The sequence below is a fragment of the Palaemon carinicauda genome, chromosome 22 (genome assembly GCF_036898095.1).
Source record: "Palaemon carinicauda isolate YSFRI2023 chromosome 22, ASM3689809v2, whole genome shotgun sequence".
NCBI lineage: Eukaryota > Metazoa > Arthropoda > Malacostraca > Decapoda > Palaemonidae > Palaemon > Palaemon carinicauda.
The window spans coordinates 5,556,187-5,575,409 of record NC_090746.1 but is presented as its reverse complement, the minus strand read 5'-3'; the positions used below and the strand labels follow the sequence as shown (position 1 = coordinate 5,575,409).

At 38.8% G+C, this 19,223-nt stretch overlaps 1 protein-coding gene across 6 annotated transcripts in view; it reads right to left on the bottom strand.

Annotated features, from left to right (window-relative positions):
* The window catches only part of LOC137616300 (uncharacterized), a 107,409-nt gene that overhangs the window by 24,970 nt on the left and 63,216 nt on the right, over positions 1-19,223 (bottom strand). For 3 of the 6 annotated variants that reach the window (XM_068345945.1, XM_068345946.1, XM_068345947.1), the window contains exons 2-3: positions 17,767-18,139; positions 11,662-11,754 (exon numbers count right to left, since the gene is read on the bottom strand). In XM_068345945.1, coding sequence (XP_068202046.1) covers positions 11,662-11,754; positions 17,767-18,035 — 362 coding nt within the window. In that variant the 5' untranslated portion in view covers positions 18,036-18,139. The remainder of the gene's footprint in view (positions 1-11,661; positions 11,755-17,766; positions 18,140-19,223) is intronic. The other 3 variants (XR_011039385.1, XR_011039384.1, XR_011039386.1) reach the window with 1 other exon arrangement.

Below are 19,223 nucleotides of genomic sequence, written 5' to 3'. Positions count from 1 at the left end.
GAAACACGAAACAAGGAAGCTAATATCTTCCAACATCTGGGGTAAAGACCTCTTTTCAGACAAGGTAGTCAGGAAAGTGATTAAGAACGCCACCACGGAGAAAGTAGGACTTCTCTAAAAGTGGGGCATCCTTTCAAAAAGAGTCTTCCATGGTTGTGGGTCCCCAACCTATGAGGAAGACGGAAAAGTCTGGAAATTCATTTCAAGCTGTTCGACAACATCCCACAGTTGTAGTGACTGCGCTGCCACAGGCAGGTGGTCGAAAATATAATCCTATTGATCAGTCGAAGCATAGAGATGCTTCTAGTAGGAGGGAGGTTCCTTTAGGATTGCTGGACCTTCGATCCTTGGGTCCATGGCCTAATCAAGATGGGAGGTGGAGATATCTCTACCACCATTTCCTCAACTCCTCCTATAATCCAAAACCCTCCTGGAAGAATTTACCTGAGAGCTCTAGAGCATACAGGTGGCAAGGAAACTATAGTCCACCGAATTCCAGGGAAGGCCGTTGTGTGTCTACGAGAAGGACTCAAAAATTCAGTCATTCTGGACTTGTCGCCACTCAACAAGTCCAAATAAAATGAGTTCAGACTGTTTAACCTTCTGAACATAAGGACCCTGTTGCAAAAAAGGGTGCCCGTAGTCTTACCAGACCTGAAAGTCGTCTATTGGCAACTTCCAGTCAATCACCCTCTCCCCTCCTATCTAGGATTCAAGTTACGCAAAGGAACGTATTTCCTAGGAAAGACACTTGTCAGACTAGACACAGTCCTAGATATCTTCATAAAATTGGCAGACAGAGTCACACAATAATTAAGCCTAGAAAAGGTTCAGGCAACAATGTTCCTGGACGAGAGGCTGGGGTGGGCAGCACCCAAGGTGGCTGGTCTATGAACATCCAAGGAAATGATCCGGTTCCCGGAACATTGCGGATGCAAGATAAGCTTCAAGAAGTCTCTATTCTCTCCAGCTCGAGGGTTTCCAATGGCAAAAAAGCCATTGAAGCCTGTGGTCACACCAACTCTCCTTTCCTTTGGGAATGTAAAAGGAGATGGCAAGGTCGGTCAAGAGACTCTGGTAATCAGTCAGATTCCCAAAATGCGAACAGGGAGGAGCTCTGATCTCTCTCCAGTTCGCAATAGAGACAGACCCAGTGCTAAGAGCATTGTTGCAAGATGCGTTGAGAGTATGGAGAAAAAAAAGCATCAAACGCTCTAAGAGATCTAGAAAGACAGATATCGGTCCTTCCTTAATCGCTTCCCTAACATAGGTCAAAGCCCAAAAGTCGCGAGACTATGTTGGTCCTGTCATGAGTGGGGAAACACACTCCACGCAGATCAGATTGTCTACGGCTGATCTGGGACTCCGAAGCGATAAAGAGGCGCTGCAATCAACGATGCTAGAGAACGTCTCATACAGTCTAGGTGTAGTTAACCATCCCTTCCCTAAAGGGGTGGCACCTGTCAGCAGTTCATGTATAATTGATCCGCAATGTGACAGTGGATGCTCTGCTTGGGTTTAAACTTATAGAGCTAGAATGGTCCACGGACGCAGACCTATTCTCTCCCAGATGGGAACAAGTCCCTGAACTGCAGTCCGACCTCTTCATTACGAGCGTCGTCAAGGAAACTACCTCGATATGTAGCCCCATACGAGGATCCTCTAATAAAAATGACAGACATCATGACTCTGAAATGGAAGGGATAGACTTAGGATTTCCAGTTCATCCCATCCAATCACCTGCCGAGAGTCCTCAACATGCTGAGATCCTTCCAGGCGGGAGTAGCTCTGTTGGCTCCTAAGTAGCCCAAGAGCAATCTGTCCTCTTTGAGGAAGGAACGGAGGCTGAAGCTGTCCCTAGTTCTGAACCCAGGACTACTTCAGAAGGTTCAGAGATTAATTGCCTTCGATTTATCACAGAACCCGAACCCTTAGGAAAAGGTTTGGGATCTCAAAAGGCAATATAGAATTCTTAGAAAAATACAAGTCTAAGTCAACTAGAAGACAATACGAGTCATCATGAAAAAAAAGTGGGTTGCTTTCGTAAAAGCAAAAGGACCGAAAGAGATTTCAATGAATTTCTGTATGTCCTTTATCCATCTTCATAACCAAGGTTTGGCGGCCAACACGATAACTACGTGCAAGTCAGCCTTGACTAGAGCTCTTCTTTATGCTTTTCAAGTGGACTTGGCGAACGAGATCTTTAATAAGATCCCGGAGGCATGTGCAAGGCTTAGGCCTGCAGCACCACCAAAGTCCATCTCTTGGTCTTTGGACAAGATCCTACATTATGCCTCATCCATGAACAATGAAGATTGTTCACTTAAGGATCTAACCCAAAAGTGTATTTTTCTGTTCGCTATAGCCTCAGGGGCTAGAGTTAGTGAAATTTTGACCCTATCTAGAGATGAGGGCCATATTCAGTTCGCAGAAACAGGAGAACTGAATCTCTTCCCTGATCCAACCTTTCTCGCTAAGAATGAGCTACCCACTAAAAGGTGGGGTCCCTGGAGAATCTGCCCTCTGAAGGAAGATGTCTCTCTGTCTGGTAGTATGTCTAAAGGTCTATCTTTGTAGAACTTCAGACTTCAGGGGAGGACAGTTCTTTAAAGGAGAAACCTCTGGATCAAACTTATCCCTAAAACAACTGAGGGCGAAACTCACCTACTTTATTCGTAGAGCGGATCCTGACAGTATTCCCGCAGGTCATGATCCGAGAAAGATTGCTTAATCACTGAACTACTTTCAGTATATGGACTTTGAGCATCTTCGTTCATACACTGGATGGAAATCATCCAGTGTTTTACAAACACTATGCGAATCAGGTCCATGAACTGACGCACTATGTAGTGGCGGTAGGTAGTGTATTAAAACCTGCCCCCTAATTACTGTCATAAACAGTTAATTGCTTGGGACTTCGAATGTCCTCGCTCATATACTGGACGAGAATCATCCAGTGTTCTACAAACACTATGCTAAGCAGGTCCATGAACTGAAGCAGTATGTGGTGACGTCGGGTAGAGTATTTAACCTGCCGTCTAATTCTACGATGAACAGCTAATTGACTGGGACTGTCAATTAAAGGGAGAAGGGGTCATCTCTCTTAGTGTGACCTCCTTTGAATAAGTGTTACCATGGGGACACTAACTTCAAATATCCCAGGTGTGGTATTATACAGATAGCATTAGTGCCGTGTGTACGTAGTACACAGTGTCGATAGAAGTAACCGGTACAGGAATTATGAAGAGAAATTTTATTATAAAATTTCTTCAATCTGAGAGTGGCACTCATCATTTCTTTCTTCCCAAGAAAGAAAGATAATCTCTGTACATGTTACATGTATAATTCCGTTATCATGCTACATTTGTTTTACTTGCTAATTCACTTGGTCATTTATAGAAAATAAGTGTCTATTAGAATGTAATTTCGTCCTAATTCGCCCGACAATTGCATGATTTAAAGTCCAGAGTATATACTCTTCATATATTTGTATGCTCACAAACAATGGATATAAGAAACACTGATAAGTATATAGTAATATTCACAAACTACGAGACAGTTTGTACATCCAGTGTATGCTTATGTTTGTTCATACTATATATGCTAACCTTGAGACCCCTTTTCTACTGTCTAGAATGACTCTTCCCTGTAGGGGGCAGGAAGCACTAACATCGCGTATGATAGTGATAATGACAGATAACGCTCTACGAATAAAGAAATGTTGTCCCAAAGTTATTGCACTGATGAAAATCCACAGATACACTAATGCTCTGGTATGCTTCCATCAGGACGACATGGCTTGAGCACAAAAATCTATTTTCGAGCGAGATCACCATGTCATCCTGATGGACCCACAATTCTTTTCTTAAAAGAAAACATCTTCACAGTATCCCTACCTCAGGTATTGTATCTGTAGCACCACGCTCAATGCTACAAGGAATGTCCGCCATCTTGGGAATGGCGCTGTGGTGGTGGTCAATAGTAGTACGAGAATGGGGTTAACCTTGATACGGCCCCCTTCTATTCTGCCACGTCCCCCTCGAAGCGTAAACGATATTAGGGGAGCAGATTGCTATGTGGCGTATCAAGAATACGTCCTCTGATATTATGAAATATCCTCGAGAGAAAATTTAAGGATATTCGCTCCAGGAGTTAGAATTCTGGGCCCTGAAGGTGTAATTCTCTGGGAATAACACTGTAATAACATATATCCCTTAGGAAGCTACTTTAGGAACTTCCATCAGGACGATATGGCAATCTCACCCAAAAATAAATTTTTCGCATTCTGGCAACCACCTCGGAATACCATTTTAGGCCTGGTTCTGCAAATGCACTAGGCTTCCATTGAAATTCTACCTAAGTGGGAAGCGAAATCTAAAGAACATGGGTTTGTATAGCTAGGGAAAATACTAATTACTTTTAAAATTTGTGATTTGTTCCTGGACGGTACAACCCTCATCCTTTAGTATGGGAGTCATTCTTGGGAGGGAAGGAACCTCGCTCTACCAACTGGCTGGTTAACAAACCGGGATCACAGTGATCAGTTCAAATGTTCTTTTCATCCTGTGACCCATAGTTGAATGACCCATGCATCACAGCCTGGATGATTTTTCTCATACAAGAACCATAACTTCACTACAAATTCAAGAACAACTGAGAACAAAATCTGTAATGTGGCAATAAGAATGATAGATTATTTAATTCTACCATTCTTAGGCAATGCTAATAAGGCTAATAGGAATGCTGTCTTAAGACTTAGGTTTCTTGTCTGTGGTGTTCATCAAAGCTTTGTAAGGGTACATTCGAAGTGATCAAAGGACTTTAACTACATTATTTTCCGAGGGGGACAAGATTGTTCGAAACTTCTTGTCAAGGCTGATAACTCTCACTGAAGTGAGGTCTACCCCTGGCTAGAAGCATTAACTGCCAAGACCGAGGAGTTTCTTATTATGTCCATAATCAATGGAACAGAGACATCGAGTGGATAGGTGTTCCTCCTCGGACACCAATCACTGATGACCACCCACTTTGCTTGATAGACTGCTATTGAAGACTTTTGGAGGCATCCAGTTATTTTACAGTTAAGCATGAAACGTAAATTCTCTCTCTCTCTCTCTCTCTCTCTCTCTCTCTCTCTCTCTCTCTCTCTCTCTCTCTCTCTCTCTCTCTCTCTCTTGGAAACTAGGCAATGTTCCTCCAATGTACAAGATGGGACCAAAAGAAGAACCTGGTAGCTACAGATTTGTTTGTCTAACTTCAGTGCCTTGTAAAATTTTTCAATCAATTATAGTAGATTCAATAGTAGAACATAGAGAAAAGCAATCTTTTGATAGACAGCCAACATAGTTTTAGACAAAAAGAGATCATGGGTGACAAATCTGTTGGAATTTTTCCTCAACATGTTTAGCATTTATGACAAAAGCAGGGCAACAGACATCATATACCTAGACTTTCAAAAAGCTTTTGACAAAGTTCCTCATAAAAAATTAATGGCCAAAATTAGAGCACTAGGCATCATTGACGAGCCAGCTGAATTGATCTAAGATTGGCTAACTAACAGAAAACAGTTGTAATCAATGTAGAAGCTTCAGAGAGGGCAGCTGTTACAAGCTGAGTACCCCAAGGATTCCATCCTTGGCCCACTGCTATTTCTGATCTACATCGACATAGAATTAGGATTAACTAGTGGAATAGCCAAATTTGCCGACGATTCTAAACTAGATATAAATGCTGCGAACTCTGAAGACGTAGAAGCCTATAGAGAGGATCTAATGAAGCTAGGAGAATGGTCCAGAAAATGGCAAATGCCTTTCAACTGATGGAAATGTAAAGTCATGAACACGAGTTATAGTAACCCACAATCGGATTACTCACTGCGGAGTAATGAAATAGAAAGTGTGGATCTCTGTATAATTATCAGCAAGGATTTGAAGTTCACTAAACTGAGCATAAAAGCTGCAAAGAAAGTACAAAAACTAACAGGTTATATAAAGAGACAATTCAAACATAGAAACAAAGACACTGTGCTACAGCTGTACAAATCATTAGTAAGAGACCCCATCTACAATATGGAGTCCAATTCTGGCCTCCAAGTATTCAGAAGGATATAGATAGACGAAGCAGTACAAGCTAGGGTCACCAAACTAGTTCCAACACCAAGGCAATTTGGATATAGACAGGGGATGGAAAATTTGAGCTTATTTACTTTACAAACTCGGAGACTAAGGGTACAATTAACAGAGTTATTTAGGATTCTTAAAGGAATAACAATTGTAGATTACAGCACTCCATTCATGCTTAGCAAAAATCAGTCCAGATGTAACTGATACAAACTGGAATTGAAAAGATACAACACCACTCAATGTGGTAATTTCTTTACATAAAAAATAGCAAATACTTGAAATAGACTTCCACTGGATGTAGTCAAGTTACACAATAAACAAGTTCAAGAATAAGTTAGACAAGATCATACCAACTCTCTTAAATGCTTAAACTAAATTGTTCTACCAAAGATCAAATGGAGTCTCCACGGATGGACTAAAATGTTTTAGAGACATCCAAAACTCTCTCTCTCTCTCTCTCTCCCCCCCCTGGTAAGTCTAACTTCACTGCCAAGACCAAATCTAAGCATCTAGACTAGGACCAAACCGCTATTAACTCTTCCATACTTCTGTCTTGCTCTCTTTCTCATCCCTTTTTATCCAAACTCTGAACTTTCAATTTCTCCTGGCTTAATAAATGAAAATGAAAAATTAAAAAACTCAATACATAAAAAATAGATACTTGGATACAATGACTACTTTTAACTACAGTAATCTATACCTATATAGACATTAAAGAGCTGACAGCTACCTCATGGGTCACAGCAGAAGCTTTTGAACCTCTATAAACAATGCTAGGAACTCTCTCACAGGTTTCGAGAGACTGGGACTGAGGAATCCTATGGTGACAGGGGACGCAAGACTGGAATAGCGTTACTAGTGCCCCGCAAAGCACATTCCCAATGTGTAATAGCTGACCACTCCCTGTGACCAACCTCTGGTGGAATAGGCTCAACTGCTCTTGAGGTCGACATAGCTTTTTCTCCTTCTTGGAATCTTAGTTAACTAAATAGACCAGTTGCAGCTTCTTGGTAATGCTCAGTAGTACCCAAGAGTAAAATTGTTCTCTGATGTCCTGAAGTCCCAGTAATCGCTAGCATTCCACTGTCAATCCTAACGATAAAACAGGCTTCTGCCTTGTGTTAGGCCCCGTCCACACGAGCGATCTTTGCTCGGTAAACTTTGCCTCTTTGCGAGCTAAGCCTGTCGAACGCATTTAAGCTCTTGTCCAAACGACGGTGGTTGGGTAGTGAAAGACTGGCAGTGAGTGACTGACACAGGATCAAGTTGTGTGGGGCAGCATGGATCGCAGGACACGCAAAAAGAAAATCGCGCTGTCTATTGTTATAGAAATGTGTGCAAAGATAAAAGCAACAAAGCAGAAAAGGATGTGGTGTAAAGAGTGGTTACGAAGAAGAGAAGACATTGGAAGTTACATGACAATATTGCGGGAACTGAAACATGGTCATGAGGCAGATTTCATCAAAATAGTAAGCAGCACAGATATTTTAAGGAAATGAGTTCAATAAATAATATAAAACTGAGAAAGATAATTTATTATTAAGATATATGTAATAATACAGTACACTGCATAAGTTGCAATTTAGAGCTTTTATTTAATTTCTTTGTTTATAAGATTTACCTTAATTAGGAGTATTGATAATTTATAAGCAGTGCATATATATATATTATATATATATATATATATATATATATATATATATATAATATATATATATATATATATATATATATATATATATATATATATATATATATATATATATATATATATATATATGAGTGAGTGTATGTATGTATGTCTGCATATATATATATATATATATATATATATATATATATATATATATATATATATATATATATATATATATATATATAAGATGTATATATTCGAAAGTGACGGCATGTCATTAGTGTGACAGCTTTATCCCTTTATTGGAAGACGAATTTCCGTCAGGGTAAACCCTTGCCAGGCAAAGCCTTGATACTTCGCTAAACATCAGGGAAGCCCTGTGCGAAGCTTTGCTCGTGGTTTCTCCATTTCTGACGTCACACCGAGCAAAGCTTACCAAGCAGTGCTCGCTCGTGTGGACGGGGCCTTACACAGTTGGGAGCTGTGGTACATAAGGGACAGCCCAACATTGAGGAGACTTGACTGTTTGTTTGGGAGCAGTTATGGGAGGTTGGAGACAGAAAAGATGAAAATTCATCTAGGATTAAGTGGATGCAGTAGTAGATAGGGAACTATAAACCACCCCCTTTTACAGTAGTGTTCACAAGGCTAGTAATTATAGAAGTTTTTAGCCGAGATTTCCAAATAGATACGCATTAGACAATATCACATAAGAATTGAAGATGAGCGAGAAACTGAAGTAAAAGCACAAATGTGCAAATTGCCAGATAAATAAATGGTGCATAGACCTCAAAGAAGGAAGAGCTGCAAACCTGCACCATAATAGGGTATGCCTGTTCAGTTAGCAGGAACAGGATAGAAAAATTGAAAAATGAAAACAAAGAACTAAAAAAAAACAAATGACAGAGATCATGCCCAAGTTCCAACAGTTAGAAATAAGAAACAACAAAGTCATAGATGATGTGGTAGAAAATGGAATTATTACCCAAGAAATACAAAATAAGGTAAAATCAAGGACAGTCCGAGAGGAAATAATTACTTACAAAAACAGAGTTAATAAGACCCACTAGTGGAAGGGTTGCAAAGGCCAAGACTAAACAACAGCCTGGAAATGTAACTGCCACCAGAATAAAAATCCTCCCTCCCAGCAGAGGAAGAGGAAGAGGATACTTTTGACTATGGTAAAGGACCAAGGGGAGCACTTCAGCCTCAAAAAGCAGAGAAAGGTCAGGTTCTATCCAGGTCACTACGTACAGAAGATTGAAGAATTGGGTAGTAAAAATACAACAGAAAACAAGACCACTATTATTGTTCAGGCAACTGGAAACTATTCCCAAGAAATGATGCTGCTTACCAAACAGAAAATTTGGTTAAACCGCTAGAAAAAACTTGAAACAGCTAGGAACAAGACCAACAATACTATAGTTATAAGTATTCTCCCTAAACTTAATGTCAGCCACTTGAACCTCAGTAAGGACATGGCGATAAATGAAAAAGCCTTTCATTCCATATAGCAGAAAAAGAAAGCTAATTTTATAGATCCTTGGGACACTTTCTACGGCAAGAGAAAGTTATACAAAAGAGATGGAATACACTTTAGTGACGAGAGCAAGAGAGTACTGTATATGGAAACCATCTTAATCTCAACCTGTACAATGACTTAAGGAACACTGCAGACAAAGGACAAACCCAACTCTTAGAAAATCCTCCTACAATATATAAAGAGGAAATTTGGAAGAAAGTTTACATAATGCAGATAAAAGTAACACTAAAACACTAGTAAATCAGGGAAACTAGCAAAGCCACAGAGGATGAGAAAAACGATAAAAATTTCCTCAGTCAGTTAAAAACAATATGGAAACCTCCAGGGTAATGATAGCCAGTGCAGAACTAGATGTCCTTGGCATTACCGAGCCCTGGATTAAAAAAAAAAAAAAAAAAAAAAGTATTCTATCAAAAGAATACAAAATCCCAGATTTCAAGCTTTTCAAGAAGGATCGTCTTACCAGAAAAGGTGGAGGGGTAATGCTTTATGTTAAAAATCACAAACCCTATAGAAAATAAATTAGTAACCGAATTTGAAGTGACGGGTGGAAATATTAACACTATAGGAAAAGACATGTCCACATTAGTAAAGTACATATCACCACATCAATCGTAAAAACAGGACGAAGAGCTATATAGACAACTTGGACAAGAAGTGAACAATAAGCTAGCTATCCTAATGGAAGACTGCAATGCACCAGTAAACTGTAACACTATAAATACATCATATACAGAGCGCCACAAATTACTAGAATTTGTCAATAATGAATTTCTCCATCAGTGGATCGATGAACCAACTAGGGGAAACAACATACTACATATTTTGCTAACAGAAGAAAATTCAGTATCCAGTGCCTCAGTAGGCGAAAATATTGGCAAAGTTTACACAGATTAGTTAGGTTTCAGGTAAATATTCCTCATCTAAAAGAAAAGAAAATTGTAAAAAAAAATCTAGACTACAGACGGGGTAACTGGATACAACCGAAGGAATACACCAAGAATTTGGAATATGACGAAACAGTGAACATGGATACACAATGGGACTCATTTGTAAAAATATATAAAGAAAAAAGGACCATATATACACTGCATAAAGAAATTTTACCAAATGGAATTCCACAATCGAAATGGTTCAACAAAGAAATAGCCAATGCAATAAATATCAGACAAGAAACATAACTCAATGGATCCACAGCCTTCAATTCGTGGAATTTTAGAGCACAAAAAGTTAAGCAAAAATGTAGATAAACTAGTAAGAAATGCCAAGATCAATGAAGAGAAAAGAGTGGCTTCAGCTAGTAAAGAAAACCCGAAAGAATTTTTTTGTTTTTTGCATATGTAAACAATCAAAAACAACATTAGCTTCTTAAGAGACTTGGAGGATACTCTTATAACAAATGATTTGGAAAAAGGCGAACTGATAAATGCATATTTCACAACCAAATTCACTAGGGAATAATCATTGACTCTCACCGAACCAGCTATCAAATATTTAGGGCCATAACCATTAAACAGAATCACCTGTACAATGAAAGATGTCAAAAACATAAAGGGACTTAGGCTAATGCACCATGCTCAGATGGTATTCATCCAAGAGAGATTATAGAACTAAAAGAATAGATAACCCCCACACTTTTACAAAATCTTCCAAAAGACGGCCAACGAAAGAAAGGCACTACAGGAATGAAAATCAGGCAATGTTCGTCCAATCTACACGAAGATACTAAAAGAAGACCCCGATAACTACAGACCTGTGCGTCTAACTTCAGTACCTTGCAAAATTTTTTAGTCAATTATAGTAGATTCAATAGGAAAACAGAAAAACGATCTTTTGATAGACAGCCAATATGGTTTCAAACAAAAGAGATCTCATATGACAAATCTTTTGGAATTTTTTCACATGTTTAGCATTTATGACATAAGCAGGGAAATAGACATCATATACCTAGCCTTTCAAAAGGCTTTTGACAAAGTCCCCCATAAAACTTAATGGTTAAAATAGAGCACTAGGGATCATTGATGAGCCAGCTGAGATTGTTTCTTTGGTTAACAAACAGAAAACAGAGTTATATCAATGGAGAAGCCTCATGCTGGGCAGTTGTTACAAGCAGTATAATTCAAGGATCCGTCCTATTTCTGATTTACATTAACAACATTGATTTAGGATTAACTCGTAGAATAGCAAACTTTGCCGAAGATATCCGACTAGGTATAAATGCGGCAAACTCTATAAACGAAGAAGCCTTAAGAGAGGATCTAGTTAAGTTAGGAGAATGGTCTAGAAAATGGCAAATGCCTTTCAACTGTGGAAAATACAAAGTCATGCACATATGTTATAGTAACTCTCAGATTACTCACTGCTGGGTAATGAAATAGATAGTGTGGACCAGGAGGAAGATCTCGGCATTTTCATTAGCATAGATTTGAAGTTCACCAAACAGAGCATAACAGCTGAAAAATCACAAAAACTAATAGGTTACATAAAGAGACAATTCAAATACAGAAACAAAGAAACTACTACAGCTGTAGGCCTACACATCACAAGTAAGATCCCATCTACAATATTGAATCCAATTCGGGGCCTCAAGTATTTAAGAGGATATTGATAGACTGGAATCAGCACAAACTAGGGTAACCCAACTAGTTCCAACAAGAAAATTTGGATATAGACAGAAGATGGAACGTTTGAATTTATTTGATCCACAAACTCGATGACTAAGGGGACAGTTAAAATATACATTCAAAATTCTTAAGGGAATAACAAATGTAGATTACAACAATCTATTCATGCTTAGCACAAATCAGTTTAGAGGCAACTGATACAAACAGGAATCGGAAAGATACAACACCACTCAATGTGGTAATTTCTTTACATACAAAATAGCAAATACATGGAACAGACTTCCAGCAGATGTAGTATACAGTAACATGGTAAACGAGTTAAAGAATAAGTTATTCAAGATTATAAGAACTAAATGTTTCAACTAAATTGCTCTACCCAAGAGCATATGGAGTCTCCTCGAATTGACTAAAAGTCTGACACACTCTCTCTCTCTCTCTCTCTCTCTCTCTCTCTCTCTCTCTCTCTCTCTCTCTCTCTCTCTCTCTCTCTCTCTCTCTCTCTCTCACTGTAAAGAGAACCCAGTCTTCTGCACTGTGGTGTGTTTTAACTTAAGGCTGACATAGGAGATCATACAATATCAGAAGATCTCTTGGAACTTCTGTCAGTATATGCAAAATGTCTGGGTATCACTCTGCAAGTGGCTATTTCGACTCTACCAGAGTGATTTGGATCACTTTCTTAGAGACAAAACTGTGAGAAAGCACTTATGTCGAGACCATCCTGCGAGTATTGGAACAAGTCTTCCAGTGGTACTAGGACGGGATGCCGAATGCACTATTGCCGACAGACAAGATGCCGAACCCAAGGTGCCGAAAAGACAAAGCCGAAAGGACATGAAACCTAACGGTCGTAAAACCGAACTGTCATGGAACCGAACGGTCACAAAGCCGAATGGTTAAAAAATAAGGAAAAAGATAGTGAACATTAAATACTCCATTCTGACACTTCGGTCACTTGAATTAGTACTAAATACTGATTCAATATTTATTACTTAAAGTTAGCAATGGCCATAAACATTGTCTAAAGTGAAAGAAACATCCTCTTATAGATGTATTTGGAAAGTTTTTTTTTTTTAATGCTGTTTATTGTCGCTCGCTCGAAGTCCACTATTATTGAATCGGGCTCGGGAATGCCTGTGTTGTTAAGAAATGTAAAGATTTCGTCATATGTTTTCTCATCTTTTTTACTTGTTATGCAATACACTAATGGCAGGGATTTGGTCTCAGAAATAATTGCATGTATTGTATAGAGCGTTTCCCGAGAGGAGCAGAGTCAAAGGTGCCATCGGCAAAACATGTCTGTTTTCTCGATAATAATTTTAAATTCTTCTCTTTCGAAAAAATGGTAACAGTTTGAGTTTCATGAAGACGAAAGTTTTCTCCACGCGTTACGTTGAAATCTTCACTATCGTTAACATTTCTCACACGTCTTACCATTCGTCCTAAAGTTTCTCTTTTTGGCAGGGAGCCACAAATGCTTAGAGGCAATTCATCAATGGTTTTATTAATTACACTGCTTGTAACCTCTTCTGTCTATTTGGCTCTTGTTTTCATATCATCCAAAGCTTTTAGTACGTGTGTGAGCACTATCTGGTGGATGTGAATGATCTGAAGAACTTTGTGGCCGAGTAGCATTCGTTGTGATTATTCTTCCTTTACATATTTTTCTTTTCTCGCATCGCCAGTATGTGGTATCATTAACTTTTTTTATCAACAATGTAAGTATATCCATTGTAAAGGAGCTTCCAGCCACCACGTCCTGTTTTAATGAACTCCATTGTCAAACTGTATGGGTGACTTGATTTTATTTATATTTTCAAAATTTCTTTCTGTCATTGATTTTTAACTATTCGGCTTTATGACCGTTCGGTTCCATGACTGTTCGGTTTTACAACCGTTCGGTTTCATGTCCTTTCGGCTTTGTGTCTTTTCGGCATCTTGGGTTCGGCATCTTGTCTGTCGGCAATAGTGCATTCGGCATCTCGTCCGCACACGCTTCCAGTGCTGCTGTTAGGTGTGTGACAAACAGGCATATTATCAGAGAACCACACAAAGTCGGGAGTGCCCTCGCCACTAGAAGATTCAAAAACCATTCTGAGCTGGCCACTTGATTTAGAAGACTCAGATTGTCTGTGATGATGTTCTGTTTCCCTGGTATGAATCATGCTACCAGGATTACTCTGTTATCCTCTAACCACGATTACATGCACACAGCTAGTCAGCAAAGGGGTAAAGATACTTTCTTGTTGACATAAGCTACCACTGTAGAGTTGTTGTTCATCAACACTAATAAGTGGCATCTGACAGTTTCTAAAGTGGATCAGTGCCAGAAATGCAGCTTTCAATTCTAGATGTTAGATAGGTGATTTTTCACCCACTTCTTCCATCCATATATCAGACATGGAGTCAGAATGTGGGGTCCCCACCCTTCCTTTGACACTTCTTAGAATAATAAAGAGTTCCAGAGAGCGCTTGCAATGGGAATCCCTTTATCAGGCTCTTCTCATTCGACCACAAGGACAAATCTTCTCTGACTACATGCATCATCTTGGGAGTGGGAATATGATGCTATTTGAAATTTGACTTGCGATTCCACAGACAGGCCTGAAGGTGTAACCTTCCCTTCTGAAACCAAACGTTCTAAAGATAACAATTTTCAGAGAAGCTCCGTTAGTTTTTTTACCACTAACTTTTTACAATAAGAAGGGTATTGCAACTCTCTCTCTCTTTATGTGAATGCTTTACCTCAGACAGCGTGGATATGCATTCCCAAGTGGACAATGTTTTGACTTGAGGTGAGAACAGATAGTGACCAAACTTGGGTGGCAGGTACCTCTTTATCAGCAGTTGAGACTTTGACTCTGCTAACAACTGTCAATCATCAAGGTAACATAGAAGTTTTAAACTATCACATAAGCCAAGGTTGATACACTCGAGGTGCTGTGGAAAAACGAATCACAGGACTCTAAATTGGAATTTTTTCGTTCCCAAATCAAACTAAGATACTTCCGAGAATTCCAACAAATTGGAACTTTAAAGTAGAAGTGCTGTGGAAGGAACGAAGCACAGCTCTCTAAATTGGAACTTCTTTGTTCCATATCAAACTATGATACTTCGAGAATTACAACGAATTAGAATTTGAAAGTATGAGTCTTTTAGGTCTATAGACAGAAGAAAGTTGTTGCATTTTATTGCCTATAATACAGTGTTGGGGGTCTCCATTTTAAACAGTGTCAGTAGTATAAAGTTGTTTAGGTGGGATAGATCGATGACTAGCCTCCAGCCTCCAACAACTTCTACACTAGAAAGAGTTTGCACAGAATCCTGGAGAAGAGTTGTCGACATCCTCGACCACTCGCTTGTCTAACGATGGTTTGACCTCTCTCCGTAGGAAATAGTCTTTGATCGATTTTCTCAAATACAATTACCAGTTTTTTGGCACTGAAGTGAGAGAAGGGAGAGGTTTGATGAATGGGACACTGTATCCAATGTAAAGAACCTCTAATGTTCAGGTTCCACCCCGGGAAACTTCCATCTCTTCCACCGACTCGATAGGCATCCCCCCCACTGGTGGTGGCATGCGGGTAATGCCATCCCTAGCAAGATCCTCGTCACCCACGCTAGGCCTCGGGCCTCCAGCAAAAGGGAGAATTATTGGTTCTTTATCTGGCCAAATAGTATTACAATAGATCCCTCTCTGGTAAAAATTCTATTTTCCTTCGCCAACACATACACCAAACAGTCTGGGACTATTTTCTACACATTCTCCTCTTCCATCATACACCCGACAACACAAAATAACTGAACAATACTTATATACTCACAAATTTAACTACTACACTGTAATTGTTCAGTGGCTACTTTCCACTTGATATGAGTAGAAGAAACTCTTTAGCCATGGTAAGCAGCTCTTCTAGGAGAAGGACATTCCAAAATCAAACCATTGTTCTCTAGTCCTAAGATGCCATAGCCTCTACCATAAGTCTTGAACTGTCTAGTGTTAGATTTTTCTTGCCTGATTGTACACCAAGCACACTATAGTATCTGTTTTCTTATTTCCTTTCTTCACTGATCCAATTTCCCTGTTGGAACCCTTGGGCTTATAGCATCCTGCTTTTTCATCTATGGTTGTAGCTTAGCTAGTGATTATGATAATAACAACAGTTTGATCTTATAAATTTGAAAGACTCATTCTGCCTTTTTGCTTTGGTGGCAGCCCGCCTGAAGAAGGAGGCTTGACTAGCTTTCTCACTTATTTCTACTGCTACGTTCAATTAGTCGGAAGGGGAGGGGTTTGAAAGCGTTCCTTAATGTCGTGCAGTAGCTTTATAAGCCATATGCCTGCTTAACTTATTTACTAATGCACCTCTATGCTCTAGAACACAGTTTGACTAGAGAAAAGCAGCTTGGCGACCCTTAAATTCAATGCTCCTGTGAGGTGAGGAGGGTGAAGGAGCAGAAGCGCTGCGATGACAGCCTTGCAATTCTCTCTCCGATGGTGCAGTCGAGTGCTACGGTAGCACAGCCAGTGCTTCTCATCAGACTTGTGAAGAGCTTCAGCTGGAGCTTTCTCAACAGCCGGGGAGTCCAAAGTTGGCAATCATAAATCATCTTGGAGCAAAGACCTCCTCTCTTCTTTAGGGGATGCAGGGAAGTCAATCATCTTTGCCAAATGTGCTCGAGAACAGGGAGAGCACCAAAGAAGATCAGGAGTGTCTAGATTCAGAAGATGGAAGACAAGGCGCTGACAGAGCCAAAGGAGAACGATCACGCTTGGCTTTCTTTTTCTTCCTGCGTTGGAATCTATTCCATTGCGAGGGAGAATTTAAAGTGCGGTGGTACCCTCTGCACGGACACAAAAGATGAAGGTCAACCTCAACATTGCTCATGAAGGTACCACGATGACGATCCGGCAACCTAGACATGACCGCATCTTACCAGATTCATTAACAATCATGCAGTATAAGGAGAAAAAGATTAGAACACTGTGCAAATCTTTAGGCCGAGTTGAGAGAGCAATGGAAACAAATCAGTTCAGTTCCACACCCGGAATCTCAATGGATGATTGCCGCATTGGTAGACCCAGGCCAATAGTGGTACTGGGTGGCAGTTGCCAGAACGTCTAATTCTTCATTGGCTGCTACCAGCTGTCGCCAGAATCTACCCCCACTAAAGGACGAGGGTTTGTACTATGCAGGAAAAAACTAAATTAGCACAAGCAGAGGGAAGATAAGTCATGGTCATTAATACCATAATACTTCCACAACCAGAATCATTTGAAATAGAGTCCACTCATTATATAAAAGAGAAGAATACGAAAGTATATCAAAAGTCATAAAAATCTAAGGGGTAGAATCACAAGAGAGTTTGTTAAATCATCATGAACAAGCAAAACAAAGCTTAAGGTGACATAAAGAAAAGAAAATGTTGTAAAATGGAATTAAGGGTGAAGCCAGTACATAACTATTTTCTAAATGCAACATAATTATGGTGTTGCTAGTAATGCGAAGAATCTAAGTATCCATAGATTACGGGTTTCTAATTAATCAAAATACATTCAAGATTATATAGGGATGAGGGAAGAGTAAATTATGTGCTTATATGGCGTTGTGACTGCCTAGTTCATTGATAAATAGTATATGAGAATGTTATGCACAATGTAAAAAGTTTTAGGAATTTCAAGAGTAACTCAAAACAGTAAAAACAAACACTTACGTACTCCCCAAGAGCAAAAAAATTCTATAACATTAAAAATCTACTTATATATCTATTTTCGATTTTCTTAGCTAAAAATTTGCCTCTGTAAAAATAAGAAACACGACATTAAATATTTAAACTTACTGTACATTGTCTCGACGACAATTCCGAGGATGACTGTCATAAACAGGGTCTTGGAGAGAAAGAAAAGCTAGTTTCTCGTATCCTAAATGCAGTCTTACTAACACCATGGGCGAGTAATTCGCTGTGGGTCGTGATGTGCAATATGCAGAAAACTCGAGGTCTTTCTTCCTTCCATTTGAAACAGCCGAGTTTATTTCGTTGCTAATAATCGTTGAGGGAATTTTCTTCCAATACTTTTTGAATCTTGACATAACAAAGGGTGCCTTCATGCATGTAGTTCACCTACAGCCGATTACCAACTTTCTCCGAAACCTTTCTCGAGCATACCCATGTTTGCGGGTACCCAAGAAAGATGAACTTTTACAACTTTTAGCTGAAATACGAGGAATCAGTGTAAAATATTAATTGTTAATACTATTAAATAAACTGAAGTTACAATGCTAATTTTAGAAAACAAAAACAGTAATATAGTTTTTTATCTATTGAAACAATAATTTTCCATGGCAACTCATTAGAAAATTTTTAGATACGTCACCGTAACTGCAACCTGACATAGAAATATATAATGTATAGCTTACTCCAAAACCCAACTATTACACCAAAATTTTTGTATATATTATGAAAAAGAGCTTAATATCTAAATTCTAAATCAATGAAGCTAATTAATGTCACCAATAGTTAATCATATTTACACTTTACAAACAAAATTTTGTACTCCGCTAAAATATATTTATAATAAACCCATATTAGGAGAACACCACAGGATTTGCAATGCTTGCTTACCAGAATACATGAAATATCACATGAGGTTGGGTTGAAGACAAATAGAAGAAAGACAGATGATGAGAACGGAATATGCAATGAAAGATGAAAGGAGAAAGGATTAATGAGGTAGAATCATTTACATATTTAGTAACTATTATCTCTAATACAGGGTCTATAGAACTGGAGTTTAATGAAAGATTGAACAAAGCAAATCCGACAATGGGTAGGTTAAGTAAAATTTGGAAATCGAATTGCCTAAAATTTCATAAAAAAAAAATCAGGCTATATATTAATTTAGTGAGATCGGTGTACTATAATAGACACGTGTTGTGGTATGACAATAAAACAATATCGAAGAGATTTTGTAAATTTCAGAACAAAGCCCTCAGAAGAACATTGAAAGTTAAATGGAAGGATTAGATTAGAAATTAATCTATAATGATTGATTTATGTTATTTTTGGCCCGAAGCCAAGCGCTGGAGCCGTAAGGCCATCCAGCGCGTATATATCTTAGTATCAAGTATTAATATATAAATTAAAGTAAAATATAATAAAATATAAAATTATATCAAATCTATAAAACATTAAAATATAAAACCACAATAAAACTACAACTCATAAAAAATATCAATATCTTTTAAGAACTGTACAACTTGCTCCACTGGAGCACTCTCACCTAAAATTTCCATAAG